This window comes from Ictidomys tridecemlineatus, chromosome 6 (assembly GCF_052094955.1).
Source record: "Ictidomys tridecemlineatus isolate mIctTri1 chromosome 6, mIctTri1.hap1, whole genome shotgun sequence".
Lineage (NCBI taxonomy): Eukaryota > Metazoa > Chordata > Mammalia > Rodentia > Sciuridae > Ictidomys > Ictidomys tridecemlineatus.
The window spans coordinates 51,144,493-51,168,550 of record NC_135482.1 but is presented as its reverse complement, the minus strand read 5'-3'; the positions used below and the strand labels follow the sequence as shown (position 1 = coordinate 51,168,550).

Sequence of the window (24,058 nt, the reverse complement as noted above, 5' to 3'; positions counted from 1 at the left end):
TCATAATTAACTTGCAATATATTTCATTGTTAAACTAAGTTGTAAAAGAATTATTTAAAACAACTCTGAAATTATTTTTTATTTATAGGAGCCAATACATGATAAAATTAAGGAATAATACATTTGTTATTACAATATAGTACAAGTCACTGTAAAGTAAGTCACTTTTTTTCTTGTCAAGCACAGATATTAAATGTAATCACAAAACATTTCAACATTCAAAACTAGCAACTTTCTTACAGGAATAAGGGAAATTATCACAGAATATGTTAAAGTCATAAATCTCATGATATAAAAACAATTACACTTGTGTGTGGAAATGCTATTTTTATATTAATAATAATTCTGATACCATCATTTTCTATTAATTCTTCTGAATTTGTTAATTTGACCACAGAACACAAAAATATTTAGTTCATTCTATGATACTTTGTTTTTATTTTTATTTACAACATAAGTCAGTATAAAAAGATACATTTGTGTACATATATTACATAATTTTTTTTAAAAAAAGGACTGGCAAATTTTGTCTCTGGTACAACACTGGCTTAGCATGTGTGAGAACCTGGGTTAGATCCTGAACACCACAAAAAAACAAAATGAAACACCAACATAAAAACAATGGCATTTGATTTTTAGCTCTAATAACATATGTTTTTGATGCCAGCATACTACAGATTGTATGCATATTGTTATTTATAATAATTTATTGTATCTAAAATTGTGTTAGAATAAAATTTTTTAAATACCTGTGTGTATAAAGGAACCACACAATTTGTGATTCAACCCACCTAGATTGTCCTGGAAAAATAGCTTTCGACTGCAGAGTCTTTAAATTTTTGACTCAAATTGTCTAAGGTCAAATTCTAGTCAAGGCTCATTTTGTAATATTTATTGTGCTTTGTTACTCATGATTCCAGATGTTGCACTGAGTGTCAGTGAGAGGGCCACAGGGAATGGGGCAAGGAAACAGCTGCTGCTTCTGCATATTTGGAATGGCCTCCTAGAGGCCCTGCCTGGGGTTTGTTCTTAATAAGGCTACTGTCTCCAGTAGGAGGATCCACAAGGCCCCTGTTAACAGGAGAAGTAACAGGAACCTAAAGGATTAGGCTCAATTTCTTCCTAGATGACACCTAATGATGCTTTAGGTAGAGTCAACCTTGAAGGCCATAATTTAAAGCTCCTGGTGCCCAAATAAATTACAAAATTATATATTTTAGGGTATGAAAACCAAAACTTTAACCAAATCAGATTATTTTGTGCAATAACAGTTGAAAGTTGTGGTTTCTTAATCATCAGAGGTCTCCCAGCCTAGGAACTCAAATAAGTTTGGTATGGTACTGCGTTTTGTTAAGAAATTTGATTTTTTTCCTCTATAACTACACCCTTTGTTCAATCATGGTATAAGGCTCCTTTGATAGTGTTAGAAACTCTGTAGGTCAAGTATAATTAACCCAAGAATTTTACTAATTTCCTTTGCAGTTATGTCCTAAATGAACTTTCAAAATAAAAACCAAGGAGTTTACATTTTAAAAGACATGCTCCCAAGTCAACCTATTAAGTACTGAATGTAAACTTTAAAATGTTTCTTTTTCATCAATTAATGTATATCAAATGTGTAATAGACCCTATCAATCACATTCCTGATGCCTATATAAATAAGTTAATAATGTATACTTGCAGGGACTTCCCACAGATTACTGTACAAAATAAAATAAAGTGTCACATGCATTTATTCTTGACTATAAGCCTCCATTTGGTATAATGTTTCAGGTCTTTGGTGGAGAAGAGGAAAACTTCTCTTCCCAGAACACTTTCAGCTCATTGCCTAATTTCCTTTCTTCTGAAAAAGACAGGCAGGATAATTATTCTAATCTGGATAATTGTTTTGAATTATATGAATGCCATTTCTGGGTATATAATATTAAGAAGGTATAGCACTAAACAGCTGCTTTTCTCCCTAAACCACAGAGATGATGACCATATATTTGCATATTGAAGAATAAGTAAGCAGGTCTTCTTGTGTCTCTCCAGACCATTTCCCACTGTCTAATCTCCTGATGCATTTAAAAAGAGAAAACACAGGTGAGAAGATTGATACGCACCTTATTTGAGAGATGCTTCCAGAAATATGGTCAAATGGAATTGTTTTACTTGGCAGTACATATCAACATTTTGAAACAGACCCTACTACAAGAGCCAAAAGATTGTTTTCTTTCAAATGGATTTAGAAAAAGTGGAATCATCTTTGTTCCACTCTAAAAGGCTTTAGTTTTTGAACTATCAAAGAAAAAAAATTTAACGTGACTATCTACCGTACAAGGGAGAGTTACAACTATGCTGCTCTAATCCGAATAATAAAGCAGTGATTAATTTAGCCGAGGGCTTATGTTGAAGAGATACAGGCCTTTTAAGAGAAATATTTGTTACTTTCATTCAAGGTGATTTCTTTTTTGTTTTACTTGTTAATTAATTAATATTTTGGTGCTGGGGATTGAGCTGGGCATTATGCATGCTGTATAAGTGCTGCATCAATGAGCTACCTCCCTAGAACCCTTTGTTATTTTTTAAAAAAAGAACTCTAAAGGGATAATCTCGACTATAATTTTATGCATTGTTCGGATACATTTTTTAAGCACATCAATGAAGGGAGTCTAAGGGCTGAGAATTTAGAAAGATAGGAGAATGAAAAGGAGTGAAGTAGTTCATGCCAGGTTACAGCAGTGCCATCCAGTCCATGGTCTCTTATCTACAAAGTTAAAAAAAGAAATCCAGTAATACTATTAAAAGTAACTATTACATCTTCTAAGAGATGCAAAATATTTATTAATGAATGTAACCTCAAATCAGTGCACGATCTCTAAGAAGGAGTCAGACAAAAGAGCTAGAAAAAAAAAACAGTAATGAAAAATGCAACACCAATGGCCAAGGAGTGTTGTAATTTATCTCTACTTAGAGTTGAACCAAACTGATGTTCTTCGCTGGCTTTGCTTTACCTGCATTCAAAGGAAAGCAAGCTCTATCCTTGCATCGGAAAACTTTAGCCATGCAGAAGTCTGGCTTAGTGGCTGCTGGCAATGCCTTCCAATGAATCAGCAGATCTATATTTAAATTTTAGGATTTTATATCCCAGATGTAAAACCAACTAATTTTGGTTAATAAAAAAATAAGCAGGAATAAAGAACTATGAAATTCTTAATATCTCGAGAATATTAAAAAAAAACACCTGTAGTATAAGTATAGCATTTTACAGGGTGTGAAGCTATTTCACACATTTGATTTCATTTAATTCTCAAAGCAACCCTGTGAGGTGTTATCAATGCCATTGTACAGCCAAGGAGACAGAGGCTTGATGTGTTTTTAGATAACATACATTTAATAATAAAGGAATACAGATGAGGAGTAGAGCAGTTAGTTCTCTTTCCATCTGTATCCCAACCTTTACCCCCACCCCTAACCTCTTCTCTATTCAGAAACTGTTAGGTGCGTGGGAGACTGGAAGGAAAGAACAGACCTTTGTAATTAAACATAGTGGGAGGCACTTTATATCCTGAGTAACTCTCTAGCAGACTCATATTTATGGATCCAGACTCACCAAACATAAAGATAACATCAGGTTAATAATCAGTGTAGCACAGGACACTTTATAACACTGTCAAACAACGTTCTAGATAAAGTCTACAGCCTTCTTTAGGCAATCTTTTCTACTCCGCTATGAAATTTGGCATTCCTCATACATATTCTAACTTGAAAACAATCTTACAGCGGGAGGAAAAGGATACTTTCAGCTTGTTCACAATTTTTTCTCTGTCAACATCCTAGTAATTAATGATTCTCAGAGCCATTAAAAGGTGAGGAAAATAAAGGAAGGCACTGCCAGTTATCAAGTTATCATTTTGAAACTCAAGAGTGATTTATAGCTCCTAACAGAACTTTCTCCTTTTCACTCAGAACTGGCTACCTCCTGCTCAATAAGCCCTGGCCCCAAAACCTCCCCAAGACCTCATCTCCAGGATCCCATTTGGGGCTGTATTTTATGATGTATAAATTGATTTTTTTTATGGAATCATGATTCTCTGAAGTCTCCTCTAAATGATGAGCCCACTTTGTTCAGAAATTCTATGACTTTTAAACCAACCAAGTCTTACTTATGTCAGAAATTAAAAGAAACCCATAGTAAAAATACGAAGTCGGTTTGGTTACGTTTTGTCCTTTAAAAACATAACTTCTGTTATTTCTGGAAATCAGGCCCACAGATTTTAGTATGGTGTATTTTCACTAACTTTCTGTATAAAATAATTCATGGTTTTGAGTCATAGCAATGTGTAAAATACAACTAGAAACAAAAGTCTTGTACCCGACCAGTTGATTTTTGCTTATCTCACATAAGCCTGTTTGTCCTCATGATTTCTAGATGGATTCAGTAATGGACCAAAAAGTCAATTACAAGAACCAGGCAGTATGAACTTGGGGCTCAGGTTGAAACAGGAATAAATTTGATGGACTTGGAAGATTTAGGTGAGTCCTTCCATGTACCGGTACTATTTGTTGGGCTTCGGTTGTTAGAATAAGAAGTCTGTCTTCTGCTCATACTGTCGGTATCTTTGTTGAATTTTTGCTTCATGTGGTGGCAGCATGGAAAGCTCTGGACACAGTCTTGCAGGAGATGGCCACTAAAAAACATGTATATCCAGGGATTGCAGCAACTATTCAAAGAAGCCAGTAATGCCGTGATGGTGGTGGAAGGGTTTTCTGAATCTGTATGAAAAACATAAAACGAGATTATTTCAATAGTCAAAGCAAGAAATTAAGCATCAGATAAACTCCTTTTTCTATTGATTAAAGAGGAAAGAAATGTTAGGGGTTAGTATAGAAAGTGACATTTTATTTATCAGTCAGGAAACTGGGTAGTATTTAGAGATGGCTTGATTATAAAATATTTTTATAAGTAAAATGCCTCAAAACTAATGCAAAAAATTTAAAACCACTACTAAAATATTAAATAGGATGAATGGGAATTTCAAGATGATAAAGCTATGAAATAATTCATTAAAATATTTTTGTACTTTATACTAGTATGAGTATGTACTAATAGACACAGCATTCACACAATAGCAACAATTTGAATAAATTTCAAGTCAACAATAATGTATATCAAATTGTATTCTTCCTAATAATTCAAGTAACATTATGACATTATAAGACCATGTTTAGTAGTTTAAAGTTTTACAAATTGAATATATTCTTGTAATGTGAAAACAATACATGAGAGAATAGTTTAAATAGATCCTTGAAGAATGCAAGCTTTAGTTATTTTTTAATGGATTATTAGAATTTTCATTTGATTTTTTAAAAGAAAATCATATTTTTGGCTCAATTAAATTATATTAAGAAGGTTGAATTAAAAAATTTCAATAGGCTTCTGAAGCACTTTATATTAATTAGCAGTGGTAAATTACATGAACATCATGAGCTTTCACAGTGATACTATTGTACTGATAATATACTTTTTTCTAAAAATAAGAATAATTAGTAAGCACAGACTTTCCCTTGATTGGCATATACAAACTTGGGTCTTCCTGCTGTTCTATTGCCAGAATAAGTTACAGATTAGTTGATAACTTTCTGCTAGATGTTGCTATTGGAGATGATCATGAACCATGGCTGACTGTATTTAAAAAGAGTAAAAATCACCAACAAATCCATGCATGAGTGAAAATTATTTTAGTAATTGTGTATAAATCTCAATAAAGCAATAATTACACATCAGGTTAAATTTGGCAATATTAGAGGCTTCTGAGACTAAGCAAAACAGGAAATGGTAAATAAAAGTTAAGTGTGTTATATTTTTCATTATTGGTGGTTAGAAATATTTATTTAAATTAAATTTACACTCAAATGTTTTATTTGCATATAAGACTCACAAAATATATCATATATACTTCCTACCTCAATCCTTAAAAAAACAGATGGCTCTACCCAATGCCTATATCCTGACTTCAGTTGTTGTAAGAAATATTTCTGTAATATGTTTGGTTTCAAAAAGTTTTTTTTTCCTTTTTAAAACAAAACATTTTTCAATATGCCAAACTAAATAATGTTCCTTTTGGGAAATCCTGATGAAACCAATCTCTCTAGTTTGTGAAGGAATTAAAATCAAACATGCCAGTAGGTATAGGGAACACTGTCAGAAAATCATTGCAACTCTGTGGAGTAAATAGCTGTGTGGTCAAATTAGTGCTGAAAGACTAAAGGATATGTCTAACAAATTAAGTTATTAATAATCCTACTTGGAAATACCAGGAAATAGAAAGTAATTAAGTTAGAAAAAGTTTTAAAGATTATGTCAAGGAAAAGAACATGAACTAATTGCCAACTTAGAATTCTTGACCTTTTAAGAATATTTTACTAGCTTTCTCAAAAAAAAAAAAGTTTATCTTTGCCCTTAGGGAATTTCTATAAAAGTTTTATATTAATTGTGATACTTTTCATGATCTAACGAAAAACAGTCGTGGTCCTAAAAATGCTTTCCTGAATCCAATAGCCTTGAAAGCAGGATATGTACACAGCCTTTAGTGACTTAGCAAAAGGTCATTGTTCTGTTTTGAAGTTAGTGGGTGATTAGGACACAGTTCCTGGATTTACGGTCTTAATATCATCATTGTACGCTACAAATGCTGATTTCTTGGCCTCATTGTAGAGATATCGAATTATAGTGTCTGGAGTGGAGACCCTAGGAGTTGGCATTTTTTTTTCTTGTGTTTAATTTTATATTTATCTGAAGGATTGGGTTTTTATATGCTCCAACAGTAGGTACTCAGGTCCATGTCTCGCTTTTTTTTTTTTTTTTAGTTTCACATAATTTTCACATGTCATTAGAAAGTCATTCTTCCTCTAAAATGTTTTTTTAGATTTTGTATTTTTGGCAATTTCCCCCAAGATGTAATTTTTGTGCATGCCGAAGTTTAAGGACTGTTTAGAGGACAGTATGGAAAGAAATACTTTCCCTCTCTCCCCTCCCCTCCCCCCTCTCTCTTTCCCTCTCTCTATCTCACACACACAGACACACACACCACTGGCCTCCACTGTGTCAGCACCTACCGGTCCAGATGAAGTTTTCATCCCAGACCGACCACATCTGGATGATGAAGAAAGGAGCCCAGCAGAGGATGTAAGCCGTCACAATCACAAAAGTCATCTTTACGGTGCGAATCTTGGCGCGGGAAATGGTCTTCACACTGCTGACACAGGGCGCTACCAGAATCCCCTTATGGAGGGCGTCCTCCGCGCCGCTTGCACCCTTGCTCTGGCGCGACGCGGTCTTTCCGCGGATGTTGCGCCAGATGTGGTAGCAGATGAAGCCGTAGCAGGTACCTAAGATGACCACGGGTGCCACGAAGATGCCGCTTGTCATCCAGGTCACATAGGCTCGGGTGCCCCAGGGTTGGATGAAAGTGGCCCAGCAGTCTTGAGCTTTGGTAACATTGTTCACCTCGATCATGGAGAAGATGAAGTACTGTGGGGTGCTCAGCACGAAGCTCAGTACCCAAGAGGCGGCGATCATGAAGCGCGAGCGGCGCGCCGGCTGCTGCAGAGTCTTGAGCGGGTGGCACACAGCAATGTAGCGATCTGCGGTCATTACTACCAGCATGTAAGCCGACGCGAACATGGCGAACACCTGCAGGTGCTTCACCACGCGACACAGCCAGTCGGGTCCGCGGAAACGGTAGGTTATGTCCCAGCACAGCTGCGGTAACACCTGGAAGAAGGCGACAGCGAGGTCGGCCAGGCTGAGGTGTCGGATGAAGAGGTGCATGCGGGACGTCTTGCGCGGTGTGCGGTGTAGCGCCAGAAGCACGCTGCTGTTGCCTAGCACGGCCACCACGAAAGTCACCGCCAGCACCGCGATCTCCAGCTTGGCCAGTTCCTCATTGCGCCGGTCTCCCGGGGGACTTCCACCACCTTCCCCAAGCGCATCTGCTTCCTGGCTCTGGTTGGCACTATCGGCAGCCAGAGGCCACCACGAACTGGAGTTGCCCAGCGGTCCCGCGTCGGCGCCTCTGGAGAAACGCATGCTGTCTAGTACAGCGCTTTTGAGACCCGGGGCAGCGCAGGGAGCTCCTTTCTCACCTCGGGGGACTTGGGGTCTTTTTTTCCCAAGGGCGCTGTCCTTTCCAAGCTCCGGGCTCGCGGGGCCCTTCAAACCTCCCGCACGCCAGCACTTGTCCACTGAGTAGCTCTGGGTGCGGTGCTGCAGCCCCTCTCCCTGCTCTGCCTTTTCCCAACTCTCGTAAAGCTGTAAAGGTGCGCTCCGAGCTTCTGAAAGCGCTGAGCCCAGAACTCAATGATTAATGCAGAGGTTGATTCCGCGGGACGCGCTTCCTCTCGCCCTAGTGGCTGGAGACTGTTCTTGCCTCACTCCAACTTCCCTCCTTTCGTTGGTGATTTGTCCTCTTTGCATCATTGCTGCAGGGGTGGGGCTGGGAGACCCGAGGATCCTTCGATTTAATAGGCGGAATCGAGGCGATCTCTCTCGTTCCAAAACTTGGAGAACCGGACGGGATCTTGCCTTTTAGAGGATCGTCACCGTTTCCTCAAGCTTCTTTCACCGGCCACCTTAAACCCACATTTGATTTCCGCAGGAGAGTAAGCGCTGTACCGGGAAATCTCAGGTCTATGCAACCGCGCGCTGGCTCAAGCACCTACCTGAACTTGGCGCTAAACCCCACGTCCTCCAGTGGGAGTATTTCTCGGCTCACTGATCTTATCCCTCCGCAGCTAGTCTGGCTAATTTTATTCCCGAGGCAGTTTTGCTCCCGCCTCCCCACTCCACTCTGGTAACCACCTTGTGACTTAAAGGATGCATTCTTCTCAATGGGACTTGGTGCCCGCTGTTACTGTATTGGTTTGCCAGAGGGAAGGACACAGTCATTAGTAGTGAAGGGAAAGGAGCATCTTCTGATTTTCCAGATCCTGTGTAGGGCAAGGGGCCTAGGGAGTTTTCTCTAAACTAGATTCCAGAGAGTTTCTCTGGGAAAGCAGGATTCCCACTGAGGGGATGGCGGAAATTGGGCTGCAGTAGTCCATGGAGACTTCATTTGTTTAATACTGGATCCTGCAGACTTCTCTGGTCTCTTCTGAAGGCTAAAAGAACAGCTGCCAATCAACATCCACCCTGGCAGTGCTGTCCAGGGCAGAGGAGAGAAAAACCTCCAGGCTTCCGTTGTCGGGGTGAGAAAGAGGAATCTTAAAGCAGAAAACATGCTCTGGGGAAAAAGACAGAAAACACCACCTACTTCTATTAGTTACTCTGGACAACTATGGCTCTGCTCCGGGGGTAGGAGAGAGAGGACAGAAAGGGAGAAATACACATACCTTCAGCTGTTTTAGCTTTGGTGAAGGTATGTTAGGAAAGACAGCAAGGGGGAGCTGTTTCCGGCTATTTTCAGAAGAAGAGAAAAGAAAAGAAACACTTTTATGGAGTGATTTACTATGTAGATTCATGAACATGATAGTTGTAGAACGTTTGTGTGTTGTGGCCATAGTATACATGTGATTGTCTCAGAAAAATATCACCATTTGTGAAATGCAGGCAGATAAATGAAAATATTTTTATTCTCAGTCATAATTCTACTTTGCTATCTGCTTCTTGCAGGCAGAGTCCCTAGGGTTGTCACATAAATAGTGCTGGACTCGATATGGGAAGTCCTGTTTCATTGTGGTTATTAAGTCTGGGACCATGCATCTTAAAAATGGTAATAAAATTATCTGCCATTCTTACTTATGAGGCTACATAGAGAATCTAACGAGTCAGTATTCTGTGTGGGAATATGCTCTGAAGACAAAAATTTGTGTTGCATGGGTTTATTTTCTCCAAGATATCCAGGAAGCAAAAAAATTAAAGAGGTTAAGGAATGCTTGTAAGTAAAAGATTTCCAGAGCACTTGTTTGGAAATTATTTTTCAAGCAATCAGGTTATAGACATTGACTCAGAGATATGACCTTCTTTTAAGTCACAAATTACTTTATTAGTTCTCCTTATGAAAAATAATGTGGACTGACTCTAGGTCCCTGGGTGTTGCAAAAGAGGTTCATTATCCAGAGCCTCTCAATTTTATAGGTCTGGGGCCTATGCATGTGAATTTTAGGTTACATGGGTGAGGGGAATCTGCATTCCTGAGTCACCACAGTTTCTTTAAATGTTCTTAGTCCAGACAAATGGTGTGTGGCCTCTCAGAAAATCATGTATCTGTGTCAGGCAGTCTTACCCAATAACTAAACTATATCCAAATACCCGGTTTATGACAATAACTAGGTTGCATCTGTGGATACAATTGGAAGATATTATTATTCAGGGATAACAGTATCAATTACTCGTATATGTGTATATGGATGTGTATTCTAATGTATGTATGTATCTATGCATCTATCATTCTGTTGGGTGTCATCAGGTCTAAAAATCAGGAAAAAAAAAAGTGTTGCAAATTCCAGAACCAGATCTTCTTTCAATTCATATAGTTAAAAATATTATCTTTATTTTACTGGTTCTATATTCAAATGAAAGTAAGACTATCAAAATACAGATCTGATATTCATGTGCTTTTTTTTTTTTAGCCTACTTGGCATTTACTCTGTATTTTTTGTCTTATTAAGACTTTTTTCCTTTTACTTTCCATGGATGTCAGTTCATATATTTTGAGGATTAGATGATGAAATTATGCATACGTATCCTGGAGTAATCATCTCTTTCATTTGCTGGTCTTTCTTTCTCCATTTTACAATTCTAGATATTTAAGAAGTATTTCAACTAATAGAAACAGCTACCTTTACTTACTAGCTGTGTGACTGTTTGAATCTTTGAGCTTCGGTTTTCTCATGTGTAAAATCTTAGTGATAAGATATAATGCAGTTACTGCAAGGATTATATAAAAGTTTAAGGTTTTGGCATTCCATGAGTGTTGAAAATATTAATTTCTTTTTAAAAAATTATTATCTATATGAATATATATTAACTGCTATTTTGCCATTGAAGTTTTTCCTTCTAGTTAAAGCAGCATATCTCCAACTCTCTTAAGTGTAATAGAAAATATCAGTAGATTTTCAATGAAAAGAGTCCCATGTTCAAATACAGGGAAGAAGGGCTGTGTATATGCATCCCATTCCTGTTCTGGAAACTTGTTCATGAAAAGGATTTAAAAAAAACTTCAGAAAAGAAGACTACTGAATGTTGTTTATCAATGTATCCCAAAGTTAATTGTGGAAAACCTCCATTTTTTATTTTCCCCATGGAACGGGGATGAACTTATCATAGGACAAGGGACACGGTTTGAGTAGCACTAAGTAAAGAGATTTGGTATCTGAAATAATTGAGGATCACCTCTGGACTTAGTCAAGTCAGGAAATTGGAAGTTTGGGTCACATTTAACCTGCTCTCCCAGAGGCAGGGAAGCTCAATGTCAATAAGTTACTATTTGCCTATCATATTACTTTCTGGACTTTTCATAGATCTATTCAATATATCATATTTCCTCTCCTTAAACTCTTAGTTTTCTTTTCTTTCTTAGAAAAAAAGAAGAAACTAGGCATTCTGCATTATCTGCATATCTATTTTACATTTAGAGCCCACAATGATCCCCTTCCCTTTAATTTATATTAATGCTACTATTGTTACAAGCCTGTACTATGGTATTGATATTATTGCTTCTAGTAAATGAATGAATATTTGTTGTACCTCTCTGTCTTGGGTCTTGAGCTGCCTACATAGAAGGATATAATAGTGGCTATTGTTTAGTAAGCACAATGTTTCAGGCACAGTCATACATGCCTTGCAAATATTATTTCACTTAATCCTCCCAATGATGCTGTGAAGGGTATAGTGTTATTATTTCAGAGGCAGAGAGAGTGTAACTAGCCAGCCTCAGGTGAAACAGCTGGCCAGTGGTAGAAGCAGAATTTGAACAAAAGCAGCTGTCTCCAGCAGCATTTGTAATGTCAACCAGTGCACTGTACTGCTGTCTGTAAGCCTCATGCTCCTAGATCTCAGACTTGTATAGACCACATGATTGGCCATTTTCTGTTCCATCTATATATAATACCTTCTTCATTAAGACTAGGGGATCTTCTGGGATTTGCATTGCTTCTCTCATATCTTTGATTTGCTCTTTGCCAAACCAATTATAGGGCAATAATAGTTGAAGTAGTAATGAGAATAACAGATAATACAAATATTTACTAACATTGATTAAATTTCATGAGCTAAGTACCTTGAATTCATTATTTCAATTAATCTTTAATACTTAAAATTGTGTGTAGGGATGCAGGGTATAGTTATATTTAATCTCATTTTACAGAATAAAACAATTTTGCAGAGGTTAAATTGCAAGCCTCCAGTGACTAAGGGGGTCTCACATGTAGGTCCATTTGAAATGAACTTGGTTATAACTGCTATGTCCCAGTGCCTTCCATGCACATCATAAACACACCCAACACACCTTTGCAGAATTCATTAATAAGTATTGTAATGGAAACCTCCTTCTGAGTGTTGAATGAATGTAAGATTCATAAAGTGCTTAGTGACTGGATAAATTAACAAAGAATTTTTGAAGAGCTGTCTTTGAGCACCTAAATTCCATCATATATTTCTGAACGAAAGGATCACCATTTATATTTGGAAAGAATTTAAATAATTCTGGTTATCTTTCTGCATTGAGAATCCTGGACTAGTAAGTTTATTTGATTTAAAAAAGTATCCACTGAATGAGCTTTTTTTTTTTTTTAAAGGAAAACACACACATACACACCCACACACTGAATTCCAAACATGTGCTTCAAGTCAAGCAGGGGAAAACATCAGATCTTCATTATAGTACTATTCACTCCAGAGGGTAAAATTAAAAAGGAAAACTGTGTTCAGTTCTATTTATGGAGCTTCATTTTCTTATGTGATCAAGCTGGCTTGCATATTGAAGTGCAGAGCTATGACATAAAAGAGAGGCTACCATATTCAACAAAATTTAAATATTGATGTTGATAAAAAGTTACAATCTCTTCACTTGTATAAAACAAAAAATCATTCATAAGTTACAAGTACAGTATTAGTAGAAAAATCACTCCAAAGGAAAAGACTTCCAAAATTAGTGTTCTTGTATCATATGTTTAGAAAATCCACTTGCATACAAAATTATGATTGACTTATTTCAAGTTTTTAAAATTCTGAATGCTTGATTTTATGACTTTTGCCCCTAATAAGTTAATATTCATTTGTATTTTCTTCATTCTTATAAAATATGATTGCTATTCTGTCTAGAATTTGATAATCATCAAAACTCATTGTTTTAGCCCACTGGTGAATTGGACTCTACCTCTAAGCACTCATTAACTCCTTTTTAGAAAAGGAAATTTTTCATTGACCAAAGGGTGCTAACATCAGGATTGAGGGTACTATCATAGTGGTTTGTTTGTTTGTCTGTTGTGAATACTATTTTTGTAACATAAACAAATATTTGTGAGCTTTTTTTGCTTCTCATTTTCTTCTGTGTTTAGGTTGGACTGGAGGTAGTTTACAAGAAATGAATTCTATTTCTGTTCTTTATTCCACTTCTACTCTATGATCAGCCAGCTCACACTTTACAGATGCTACTAGGTTTCCAAAGCCTATTATGGAAAGGGTTGCATTTTTTCTGTTAATATTTTCAATGATAATTACACATTTATAACTAATTTATCCCTGCATGAAGCAGGCATGCCGCTTGAGAAAAGGTTAAATTCATTTGAAGTGCAACTTCAATGTATGTTTGAGAATCTCTAAGATTTAATTTCTCTAAATATATTTAGAATATGGATGTGAAATAGAATAGGTTTGAAGTATTGAAGGCTTTACCTCAGTGTTCTCAAACAAACGTTTCCTTGAAAATATTCTTTGATTGTATATAAGTCAAAAGGAAAAAAACAACACTAAAGACAGCATCATTATAATTTCTTAAGTACTTTGAATCAAATGAGTAGGTTGTACTTTTTATTCATTCCTACCCTGAGCACACTAATAAAAAAGATGAATTAGCATGTACCTATTGGTCAAAGAAGATTTACACTTTCCAGAATCTCTGTTTGACTTTATATTTGAATAGCCAGTCCATCTCCCCTAGAACCTCCAAATGTGCATACCCATGTTTATAACAGCCAAAGTCATAATAGTCGAACAGCCTCGGTGTCTGTCAACAGATGAATGAATTAAAATGTGAGATATATATAAAATGGAGTTTTATTCAGCCAAAGGAAAATGAGATTACCTCATATGCAGGAAAATGAATACAACCAGAGACTATTACGTTAAGTGAAATAAGCCAAACCCAGAAAATCAAGGGTCATATGTTTTCTCTCAGGTGTGGAAGCTAAAGGGGAAAAAGAAAAAGAATCCTATGGGTGATCACATGAAAAGCAAAGGGAGATCAGTAGAAGATGAGAATGAGGGTGTGGGAGAAAGGGAGAGAGAGGAAGTGCTGAGGGGTGGATATTGGCCAAATTACATTGTTATTTATGTGTACATTCTAATAGGTAACAACAAATCCCACCATTATGTACAACTATAATTCACCAATAAAAAAAATGTGAGGGGGTGGGGGTACTCTCTAAAGGAGATCCCAGCTTGGCCAACATCTTGATTTTGGCCTTGTAAGGCACTAGGCAGAGAACCCAGTTGGCTAATGCCAGACTTCTGACCTTTAGAACTCTGAACTTTTATGTAGCATTAAATCATTACATTTGTAGTTATTTATCTTTCAGTAGTAAAAAATTAAAACTTGTAAGAAACTTGTGGGAAACTTTGGTAATTAAGTATGATTATTAAAAATGAAGAAAATAATTTTAAAAGGAAAGAAAACTATAGTTTCCAAATTAGTTAAAGGCAGAAATAGAACGCAGTAAACTGCATCAAACCAACATAAGTCTGGGAAGGAGGAAGAATGCATAAAGCAAACTTAGGAGCTACAAAAAGAAACATATCAGTGCTAAAAGAATGTATGAATATTCTTATATTCTCTTAGCTTGTAACAGACTAAGTAGAAAAAAATAGGAATATAAAAGATGAAAGAATAAGTTTAATAGCTATATCTAATTCATATGCCCTATCAAATTTGTATTTTAAGAACAGTGAATACGCCCTGTTTTCATACTCTTATGTAATAACAAAAATAAAAATTGTACATAACTCACTCTCTGATTAATACACATTTAAACCAGAAATTATTAAAAGAACCAGAAAGCCAAGTATGCTAACCAACAGGATATTGGGGGCAGTGAGTACTCGGGATTAAACCCAGAGTTGCTTACCACTGAGTTACATCCACAACTCTTTTTATTTTCAATTTTGAGATAGGATCTTGCTAAGTTGCTTAGGGCCTCACTGAATTGCTGAGGCTGGAAAATGGATAAACTTGCAATTCTCCTGCCTTAGCCTTTGAGCCTCTGGATTTATAGGCGTATACCACTGTGTCTGGCCCAACCAGATTTAAAACAGAGTAAAACTGAACAACTAAAAATGTTTTTGCAATCAAGGCTTGAGTCACAGGAAATTCATATAAAGCCATAGAACATCTAGGAAATATTATTACATATTACATTGTTGTATTACACATAGTTGGCACCATTATTTTATAGATATTCTGCCAGTGTGTATTCTGCCATATTTACATATTTATGTAAATGTATATAATTACAGAAATGTTCAGAAGATCATTTATAATATTAAATATTTATCTTAATCAGCAAGAATGGAAAATCAATGAATTAAAGTTTAAACAGGCTGTGTTATAAGAAATGATGTAATTATAAAGACAGTAGAAATGTGAACTTGGAAAAAGCAGGAAGAAACAATAAATTAGAATAAAAAAAGAGTATAATAGTCAAACCCAAGCATTATCTTTTATTGAGGGAGAAGAAATAAAATAGACAAACTTTGGAACCTAAATTTAAAAAAATAAAAGAAAAATGAAAACAAGAAAAATCAAAGTAAGATGGATACTTAGGAAACCAAAGAAATCATAAGAATTTCTAAAACATGTACAGATTTTCAAAGGTCTGCACATTTGAAAACCTGGATAAATTGAATAGTCCTAAGGAAAATATAATTTATCACATGGATACCTTTAGAGAGAGAAAATGCAAAAAGACCAATTACTATACAGTAAGTAGAGAAAATTGTCAGACAGCCACTCCTTTAAATGCAGAAGTCTCAGAGGTTTTATATACAGATTTTACCTAACTTTTAAGGAGATTTATTCTATGCTATTTAAAGTAGAGAAAAGTAGGAACGATTCTATATTTTTATAAATTGAGAAAAATAAGGATACTAAAACATAAGAAAGCACATACACATGCACTTATGCTCATGCACACACACACACATACACACACATACACACACACTCTCTCTCTCTCTCTCTCTCTCTCTCTCTCTCTCACACACACCCCTCAACCAAACTCAGTTATGAATATCAATTTAAAGTACAAAATATCAATGAAAGTCAAAGTGACTTTAAAAACTTTGTCACTGAAGTAGAGATTACTCTAGGAATGCAAATATAATTCAATACTACGGGGAGGAAATGGAAACTGTAGGTAGGTATAGGTGTGGCAAGGTTGGAATAAGTAGGTTCCTAGAAGTATGCCCTTTGGGACTAAATTTTTTTTTCTTTTCTTTTCTTTCTCTTTCTTTCTTTCTTCCTTTCTTTCTTTCTTTCCTTTTCTCTCTGTCTCTCTCTTTCTTTCTCGCTCTCTCTCTCTCTCTCTCCTTTTGAGGAGTACTAGGATTTGAAACCAGAGGCATTTTACCACCAAGCTACATCTCTAGCCCTTTTAATATTTTATTTTGAGATGGAGTATCACTAGGTTGCTTGGGGATTCACTAGGTTTCTGAGTCCAACCTCAAACTTGCAATCCTCCTGTCTCAGCCTCCCAAGTTACTGGGATGACAGGCATATGCCACTGTGCCCAGCCCTTGGAGACTATCTTGTCCCTGGCTCCTTCTCTCTCTCTCTCTCTCTCTCTCCCTCTCTTTATCTCTCTTTCTGTTTCCCTCCACCTTCCCAGCTGCCATGAACTTTCCTCTACCATGCCCTTCTACCGTGATGTTTTTCAGATGACAATGGACTGTAACCTCTGAAACTGCACCAAAATAAACTTCTTTCTCAACAAATGAATAAATAAAAATGTATTAATATACTTTTAGCTTACTAATATACTTCCACACTAGTCCACTCAGGGTACACAAACAACCCAGTGATTTACACAGTAAAAGTTAATATGAAGAATTATGAAATTCTATGAAAGACTAATTTACCATGTGTGGAGAACTCTGGAGAGCATGTTAGGGTGACACAGTGTGCCCCAGGAAGGACAAATTTGCACATGGAGCCCTGTTCTCAAAGGAAGGATCTAGACCTCCTTGGAGAAGCTGTGGTTTCAGCTCCCCAAATGGCAGAGAAGTTCAATGTTTTTCTTGGACCATGCTTGGTACACAGTTGCTCTGCAGTCACTTTGACTACTTGGAAATATCTACTAAACTTGCAAAACTATCAATAGTCGTCCCTATCACTGCCTTGGCTGACCAATCTGCAACTATACGTTTCTTCATATGGTTGAGTCCTTTTGCTATTTACTTTTCATCCCTTTTTAGAAGACTAATTTGATTCCAGATTTCTTAAGTCCAGAATCTAAAATAAACATATACTTGGCTCTAGGTTTGCTTCTCATTCTATGCCTCAAATGTAGGTGGTCTTACCTACTCTCAGGTTTGAGAAAGCATTTGACAAAATATAGCACTGTTTCATGTTCAAAACACTAAAAAAACTAGGTATAGTAGGAACATACTTTAGCTATCTATGCTAATCCCAAGGCCAACATCGTTCTAAATGGAGAAAAATCAGAAGCATTCCCTCTAAAAACTGGCACAAGACAAGGGTACCCTCTTCTACCACTTCTATTCAACATAGTCCTTAAAACTTTAGCCAGAGCAATTAGACAGGAGAAAGAAATTAAAGGGATACAAATAGGAAAAGAAGAACTCAAACTATCATTATTAGTCGATGACATGATTCTATACTTAGAGGATCCACCAGAAAACTTCTAGAATTAATAAATGAATTCAGCAAAGTAAAGCTCTGAGTTTGAGTGGGCATGTGGCTACTCAGCTATAAGCAAGCTGGGTCAACATTTGCTACAAGATGTGGCCCTGTGATCAAGTTGGAGCCAACTGCACAGTAATGGAAGAGATACGAGCATCTGTGCTCACTTCCTTGAGGACAAAGATGTTTACTACAGATTTATTTTTCCCTGCTCCACTTTCCTCCGACTCCCACAGTTGGAACTTTGGCTTCAATCATGAAGAGCAGGGCAACACTGTTTGACAGGATAATAAGATGGGAGGAATCTAAATCCAAGAATGATATGGAACAAGCTTACTCTTCTAGGTTGTTTTATGAAAGAGCTTAAATTTATTTGAGACTTAGTATTTTTAGGACTTTGGTTTTTTTTTAGTTGTTTAGCCTGTACTCTAATTAAATACCTAACAACACCTAAATTCATCTCTCCAAACCATACCCCTCTCCATTTCAAGACCTGCATATACAATTACTTACTCAGAATCCCTGCTTAGATTATATCTACTATGAGATTTATCCCCCCATACTTCAAACTAAATATATTTAGAACAGGATACATCTCTCCCCCACCAAATCTAGTTGCTAGCATTCTCTGTTTCAGCAAATGATAATACTACTCATATGGATACACAAACTTAAAATACAATCATTTGGATATATATATATATATATATATATATATATATATCTATATATATATATCCTTTAAAGCAGAGTTTATATATAAACTCAGAGCTACATCTCCAGTTTATATATAAACTCTGCTTTAAAGGAAATAAGAAAATAGTATATTCTATGCCATATGTGAATGACCATGTCCTGGGAACAGGGATCCAAGCTACTCTGAAATGATATGTTTTCCCATGGAAGAGGTTACGTGAACTTTTATAGCCACACAATAAAGAAAGTTGTAAGTTAATACATTTACCAAAAACATTGGCAGGGCATCAAGTAGGTGGCTACAGTGAAACGGGGAATTCCTCCTATAGTTTCAGATGTTATTTTTGTAGTACTCTGAGTTTTAGGGTTGGAGATAACTTGAAGGCTGCCAAGTTATACTTTCCAAAAGTTTTACCTAGCAGCTGTTACGTTAGGTACAGAGGTTGAAAGTACATGACTGTTAAAGGGTCTAAGATAGCTCATGATAACTTTGGCTTGTCACCTGCAACATTCCCTCTCTCCATGGTCATGACATTCTACTCAGCCAAGGTCAGAGAGTCTGGAGGATATTTAAGATTCTTCAGAGAGTTTCAGCTCCACACTTCCATCCTCAGCATGAAATCAATTTCTGGGGCCACTTCTTTCACTCACTGTCACCTCATCTTTTACCTTCAAGACTGCTTCTCAAAACTCATCTTCCTCCATTCACATGCTCATTCTTGGGGTACTAGCCTTTGAATATACCAGATGTTTTCTAACCTCAGGCCTTCTTCTGCCTATCATGCTACTCTTACCATGTCCCTCAGGTTAACACCTACTCACCGTCTTCAAAAAGATCCTCCTTGCCTACTTCCCATCCAACTAAAGTTCCTGTCTGGTACTGGAAGGTCATTTAATATATCTGTGATTTCCTTGATCCTCAAACCAATATTACTGGGGTTGAAACATCATTGGGGACAAACAGCTCTTGGCCACAATAAATCTATCTTATGTACTTTTGGATTTGATTTGCTGAAGTTTCGTTTAGAAAATCTGCTTTTTATATTCCTGAGAGATACTGACCTGTAGTTTTCTTTATTTTAAGGACTTCTCCTGGTTTTGATATTGGCTGGACTCAGAATGAGTTAAAAGGATTCCCTTCGGGTCTATTTCCTAGAAGAAGTCATATAAAACTGGTATAATTTCTCCCATAAACATTTGGTAGAATTCACAAGAGAAGACATCTATCCCTGGAGTTTCCCTGGAGGGAATGATTTTTTACTACAATTTCAACTTCTTCAATATTTGTAGGTTTATTAGGTTATCTATTCTTGAGTGAGCTTTTGTAGTTTGTGTCTTTAAAGGAATTTGACCATTCTAACTTGTCAAAATTATTAGCATAAAGTTCTTTAAAACCTCTGATGCCCCTGTATAATTTGTAGTGATTATATTTCTCTTTCATCCCTGATATTCTTCATTTGTGTTTTCTTTCTTTTTTTTCCCCCTGATCACTCGAGTTAGAGGATTACCAATTTATTGGTCTTCTCATATAACCATTGTATTTGTTGTTGCACTGAACATTTCTACAGACTTGGAGATCTAAAACCAACAAAAGTCTTACAGTTCCTTTGGGCCAGAAGTCTGGTTGTGGTATAGCTGTGACATTGCTCAGAGTCTCCCCAGGCTGAAATCAAAGTATTGCCTAGGTCTTTGGTCTCACTTGAGGCTTGGGATTCTCTTCCAAATTCACTGGTTGTCAGAATTCAACTAGGTCCCCACTTCCTTGCTAGCTGCTGTCTGAGGTCATCCTGAGAACCTAGCTTTGTGGCCTCCTACTTTCAGTCTTGGTATCTAATTTCAAGGCCAGCAAGAGAGCATCTGCTGATACTGCTTACCCTTGTAAGAGGTCATCTGGGTTTTTATAGGTCCACCCAGAAGAACTCCCTTTTGATTAACTCAGACTGACCTAACTTCTTTGGGGGGCCTCAATTACACTTTCAAAATCTTTTATTGTTATTATGTAAAATAACCACAAAAGACATATCTTGTGCTATTTATGAGTCCTGCCCATATTTGAGGAAAGGGACTTAATGTTGAGGACAGAATCTTGAAGGGACCAGTTAAAAATTCTGCTTCACGTAACCAGCCTTTATTTCTATTGAGTTTCCCCCATCGCTTTTCTATTTCATGCCTGCTTTCAATTTTACTATTTTTTGTTCCCTTTCTTTGAATACGTGATGTTTAGTCTGATCTTTATAAATTGGAAGTTTAGTCCATCGATTTAAGAACTTTCTTCTTTTCCAGTGCAGGCATTTAGTGCTCCACATTTGCCCGTAGGTACTTCCTTAGAGGAATAACACAATTATTATTGTGCTGTACTTTGTTTTCTTGTAGTTCAAAATATGTGTTCCTATTTTTTTTCAATTCCTTTGACCCATACATTATTTAGAGGTATGTTGCTTCAAAACACATGGGGGATCTTCCAGAAATCTTCTGTTATTGATTTCCAACTTAATTCTATTTTGGTGGTGGGACTTTGTATGGTCTGAATTCTTCTAGATTTGTAGAATTTGCTTTGTAACCCAGGACATGATCTGTCTTGATAAATATTCTGTGTATAGTTGGAAAAAAATGTGCATCTGTTGTTGTAGCATGCACTGTTCTATAAATCAGGTCAAGGTGGTTGATAGTGTTTTTTCTATGTCCTTTGGTTTTCTGTCTACTTGTTATAGCAGGGATTAATGAAGGGGTATTTAAATCTCTTACTAAAATTTTGGATCTGTCTATTTATCCCTGAAGTTTTATCAGGTTTTGTTTAATATTTTTTAAACCTCTGTTATTTTTACTTAAGAACTGTTTGAAACATTTTTATTTGAAATATGTTTTCTAATTTCATTGTCTAGACAGCAATTTTTTCTGATCTTTTTATTTTGTAATGCAAAGAACACATTGTATGAAAAGGAAAGTTTTTCATGCAAATGGAGATAGTCTATTTTATAATTTGTGTACATAGAATGAATATATAAAGATCTGTTGAGGCAGAAAAGATAATGACCTGATATGGGAGAGAGGGTCACAAAATTCAAGACTGAGGCATATTTCGAGGAGAAGGTAGTTAAAAATTGCATAGAAGATTACCTCTAGATAGGGAAGAGGGGTGGGAGGGGAAGGGAGGGAGAAGGAGAATTGCATGGATGGTGGAAGGAAACTCTCATCATTGTACAAAATACATGAATGAAGATGTGGGAAAAAAAAAGAAAATTTGGAATGGAACCACCATTTGACCCAGATATCCCACTCCGAGATTTATACCCAAGGACTTAAAATCAGCATACTAGAGTGACATAGCCACATCAATGTTTATAGCAGCTATTTAACTATCTATGTGTTTGTGTATCTATATATGTGTCCATCTGTCTGTCTACATGGATAAAGAAAATATAGTATCAAAAAACAATGGACTATTACTCAGCCATAAAGAAGAATGAAATTATGGCATTTGCTGGTAAATGGATGGAACTGAAATAAGCCAATCCCAAAGATCAAAGGCCAAATGTTTTCTCTGATATGTGGGTGCTAATTCACAATAAGGGGGAGGAGAATAGAGGTATTTTGGACTGGACAGAGGGGAGTAAAGGGAGGGAAGGGAATAGAGGGATAGGAATGATAGTAGAATGAATTGGATATTATTACCCTATGTGCATATATGATTGCATGACATATGTACCTCTATATCTTGTACAATAGAAGAATGAGAAGTTATACTCCATTTGTGTATGATGTGTCCAAAGGCATTCTACTGTCATGTGTAACTAATTAGAACAAATAAAAATATATTTTTAAAAAGTTAAAAAAATATATTGCATATTGTGAGAAGAGCAAAGAAGACTTGGAGGTAAATATCCTTTTAATTTTTGAATTAGGCAGGTCACTGATGACCCATGTGAAACTGTTTCCATGCTGGTGAAATCCAGTGCGAATCCTGCTAAGGAGTGAGTGGAAGAGAGGAAATGTAAACCAGTACACAGTGCCTCTCTCCCCCCCCACACACTCTCTCTTTTGGTTTATTTTTTAGGAATCATGTATCTTTTGCAAAGTACTTGGTAGCATGACTAGAAGATTGCAGATAAATGGTGGCTCTTATTACTACACAAAGTTTCACCTTTAGAAGATGAATGAATGAAAATTGCAGAAATTAGATATAAACAGAGGACTGCCTGATGGGTCTTCCAGTCCTGATAGGAGCTGGAACTGAACAACTGAAAAAAGGCCCTGATCCTTTATTTAAGGGGGAATACATCAAAGGAAGGGAGAAGGCTTCAATGGGAGGAGTCTTGTTTCTGTGCTTGCTTCTGGGTGTGGCAGGTGTCTTTCAGTGAACAGGTTGATTGACACTTGGCAAGTTACACCCATCTCCAGGAGGCTATCTGGCTCTACTGAGTCACTTCCATCTCCTGTGCTAGGCTAGAACTTGAGCGGGGGTCAGGTGAGTCAGGTCTTCTCCAACCAGCGGATTCCTACTGGGAGATCCTGATACCAGGCTTTACTGCCTCATAACTCCAACATTGCTCAGTTTACCCACGTGTGAATCTGCCTCTGAAAGCCGACCTATTAGATTCACTGCAATGAGTTATTGATGAATTTTGAGGTTTAAAACTGGTTCTGTGTTTGCTTATGTCCATGATTTGTCATGGATTAGTTAGAAAGGTTTATACTAACCACTTTTTTGGGCTATTGGTTAATAGTTCTTTTTTTCTTTCTCCAGAAGTATGGAGACTGTTTTATTCTTACCCATTGAAGCATATCCCCATATTTGATATTTAATTATTTGTCTTCTCCACTGTACAATCTCTAAATTTATAGCTATTTCTCTTCTTTCAGTTTATCTTGGCAGATAGCATAATATCTGGCATGTGATAGTTGCTCATTAAATTTTTGTGGAGTGTATAGACTAAATTGGTTTATTTCTTAATTGGTTGTTTTCTTAAACTTGGCACTGTTGACATCAGGGGCCAAATAACGCTTTGTTATGTGGTGCTGCCCTTTGCATTGTAGAATGATGAGCACTATGCCTGACCTCTTCCCAAGAGATCTTAGAGGCATGTTCTCAGTAGTAAAAACCAATGTCTCCAGACATTGCTAAATGTCCCTTGGGGGAGTTAAATCTCCCTAAGATGAAACCATTTGGCTCTTTAGCAAAATGCTTGGACTTTAAGAGTTTTGAAGTATGGAATTAGATACACTCTTATTGTATTAATTTTCAT

The 24,058-nt window shown here is 36.6% G+C and overlaps 1 protein-coding gene across 1 annotated transcript; it reads right to left on the bottom strand.

Moving 5' to 3' along the window:
- Positions 1-2,479: 2,479 nt before the first annotated feature.
- Avpr1a (arginine vasopressin receptor 1A) lies at positions 2,480-8,922 on the bottom strand. The gene is made up of 2 exons (XM_005328685.5): positions 7,102-8,922; positions 2,480-4,758 (listed from the first exon to the last, which is right to left on the bottom strand). The coding sequence occupies exons 1-2, from the start codon at positions 8,072-8,074 to the stop codon at positions 4,475-4,477; spliced, it is 1,257 nt and encodes a 418-aa protein (XP_005328742.1). The 5' UTR covers positions 8,075-8,922; the 3' UTR covers positions 2,480-4,474.
- Between the last annotated feature and the right edge of the window lie 15,136 nt (positions 8,923-24,058).

Coding starts and splice junctions, on each gene's coding strand:
- Avpr1a (XM_005328685.5), bottom strand. CDS start 8,074: ATGCGTTTCTCCAGAGGCGCCGACGCGGGACCGCTGGGCAACTCCAGT. Junction 4,759..7,101: donor TGAAAACTTCATCTGGACCG/GTAGGTGCTGAC, acceptor TTTTTCATACAG/ATTCAGAAAACCCTTCCACC.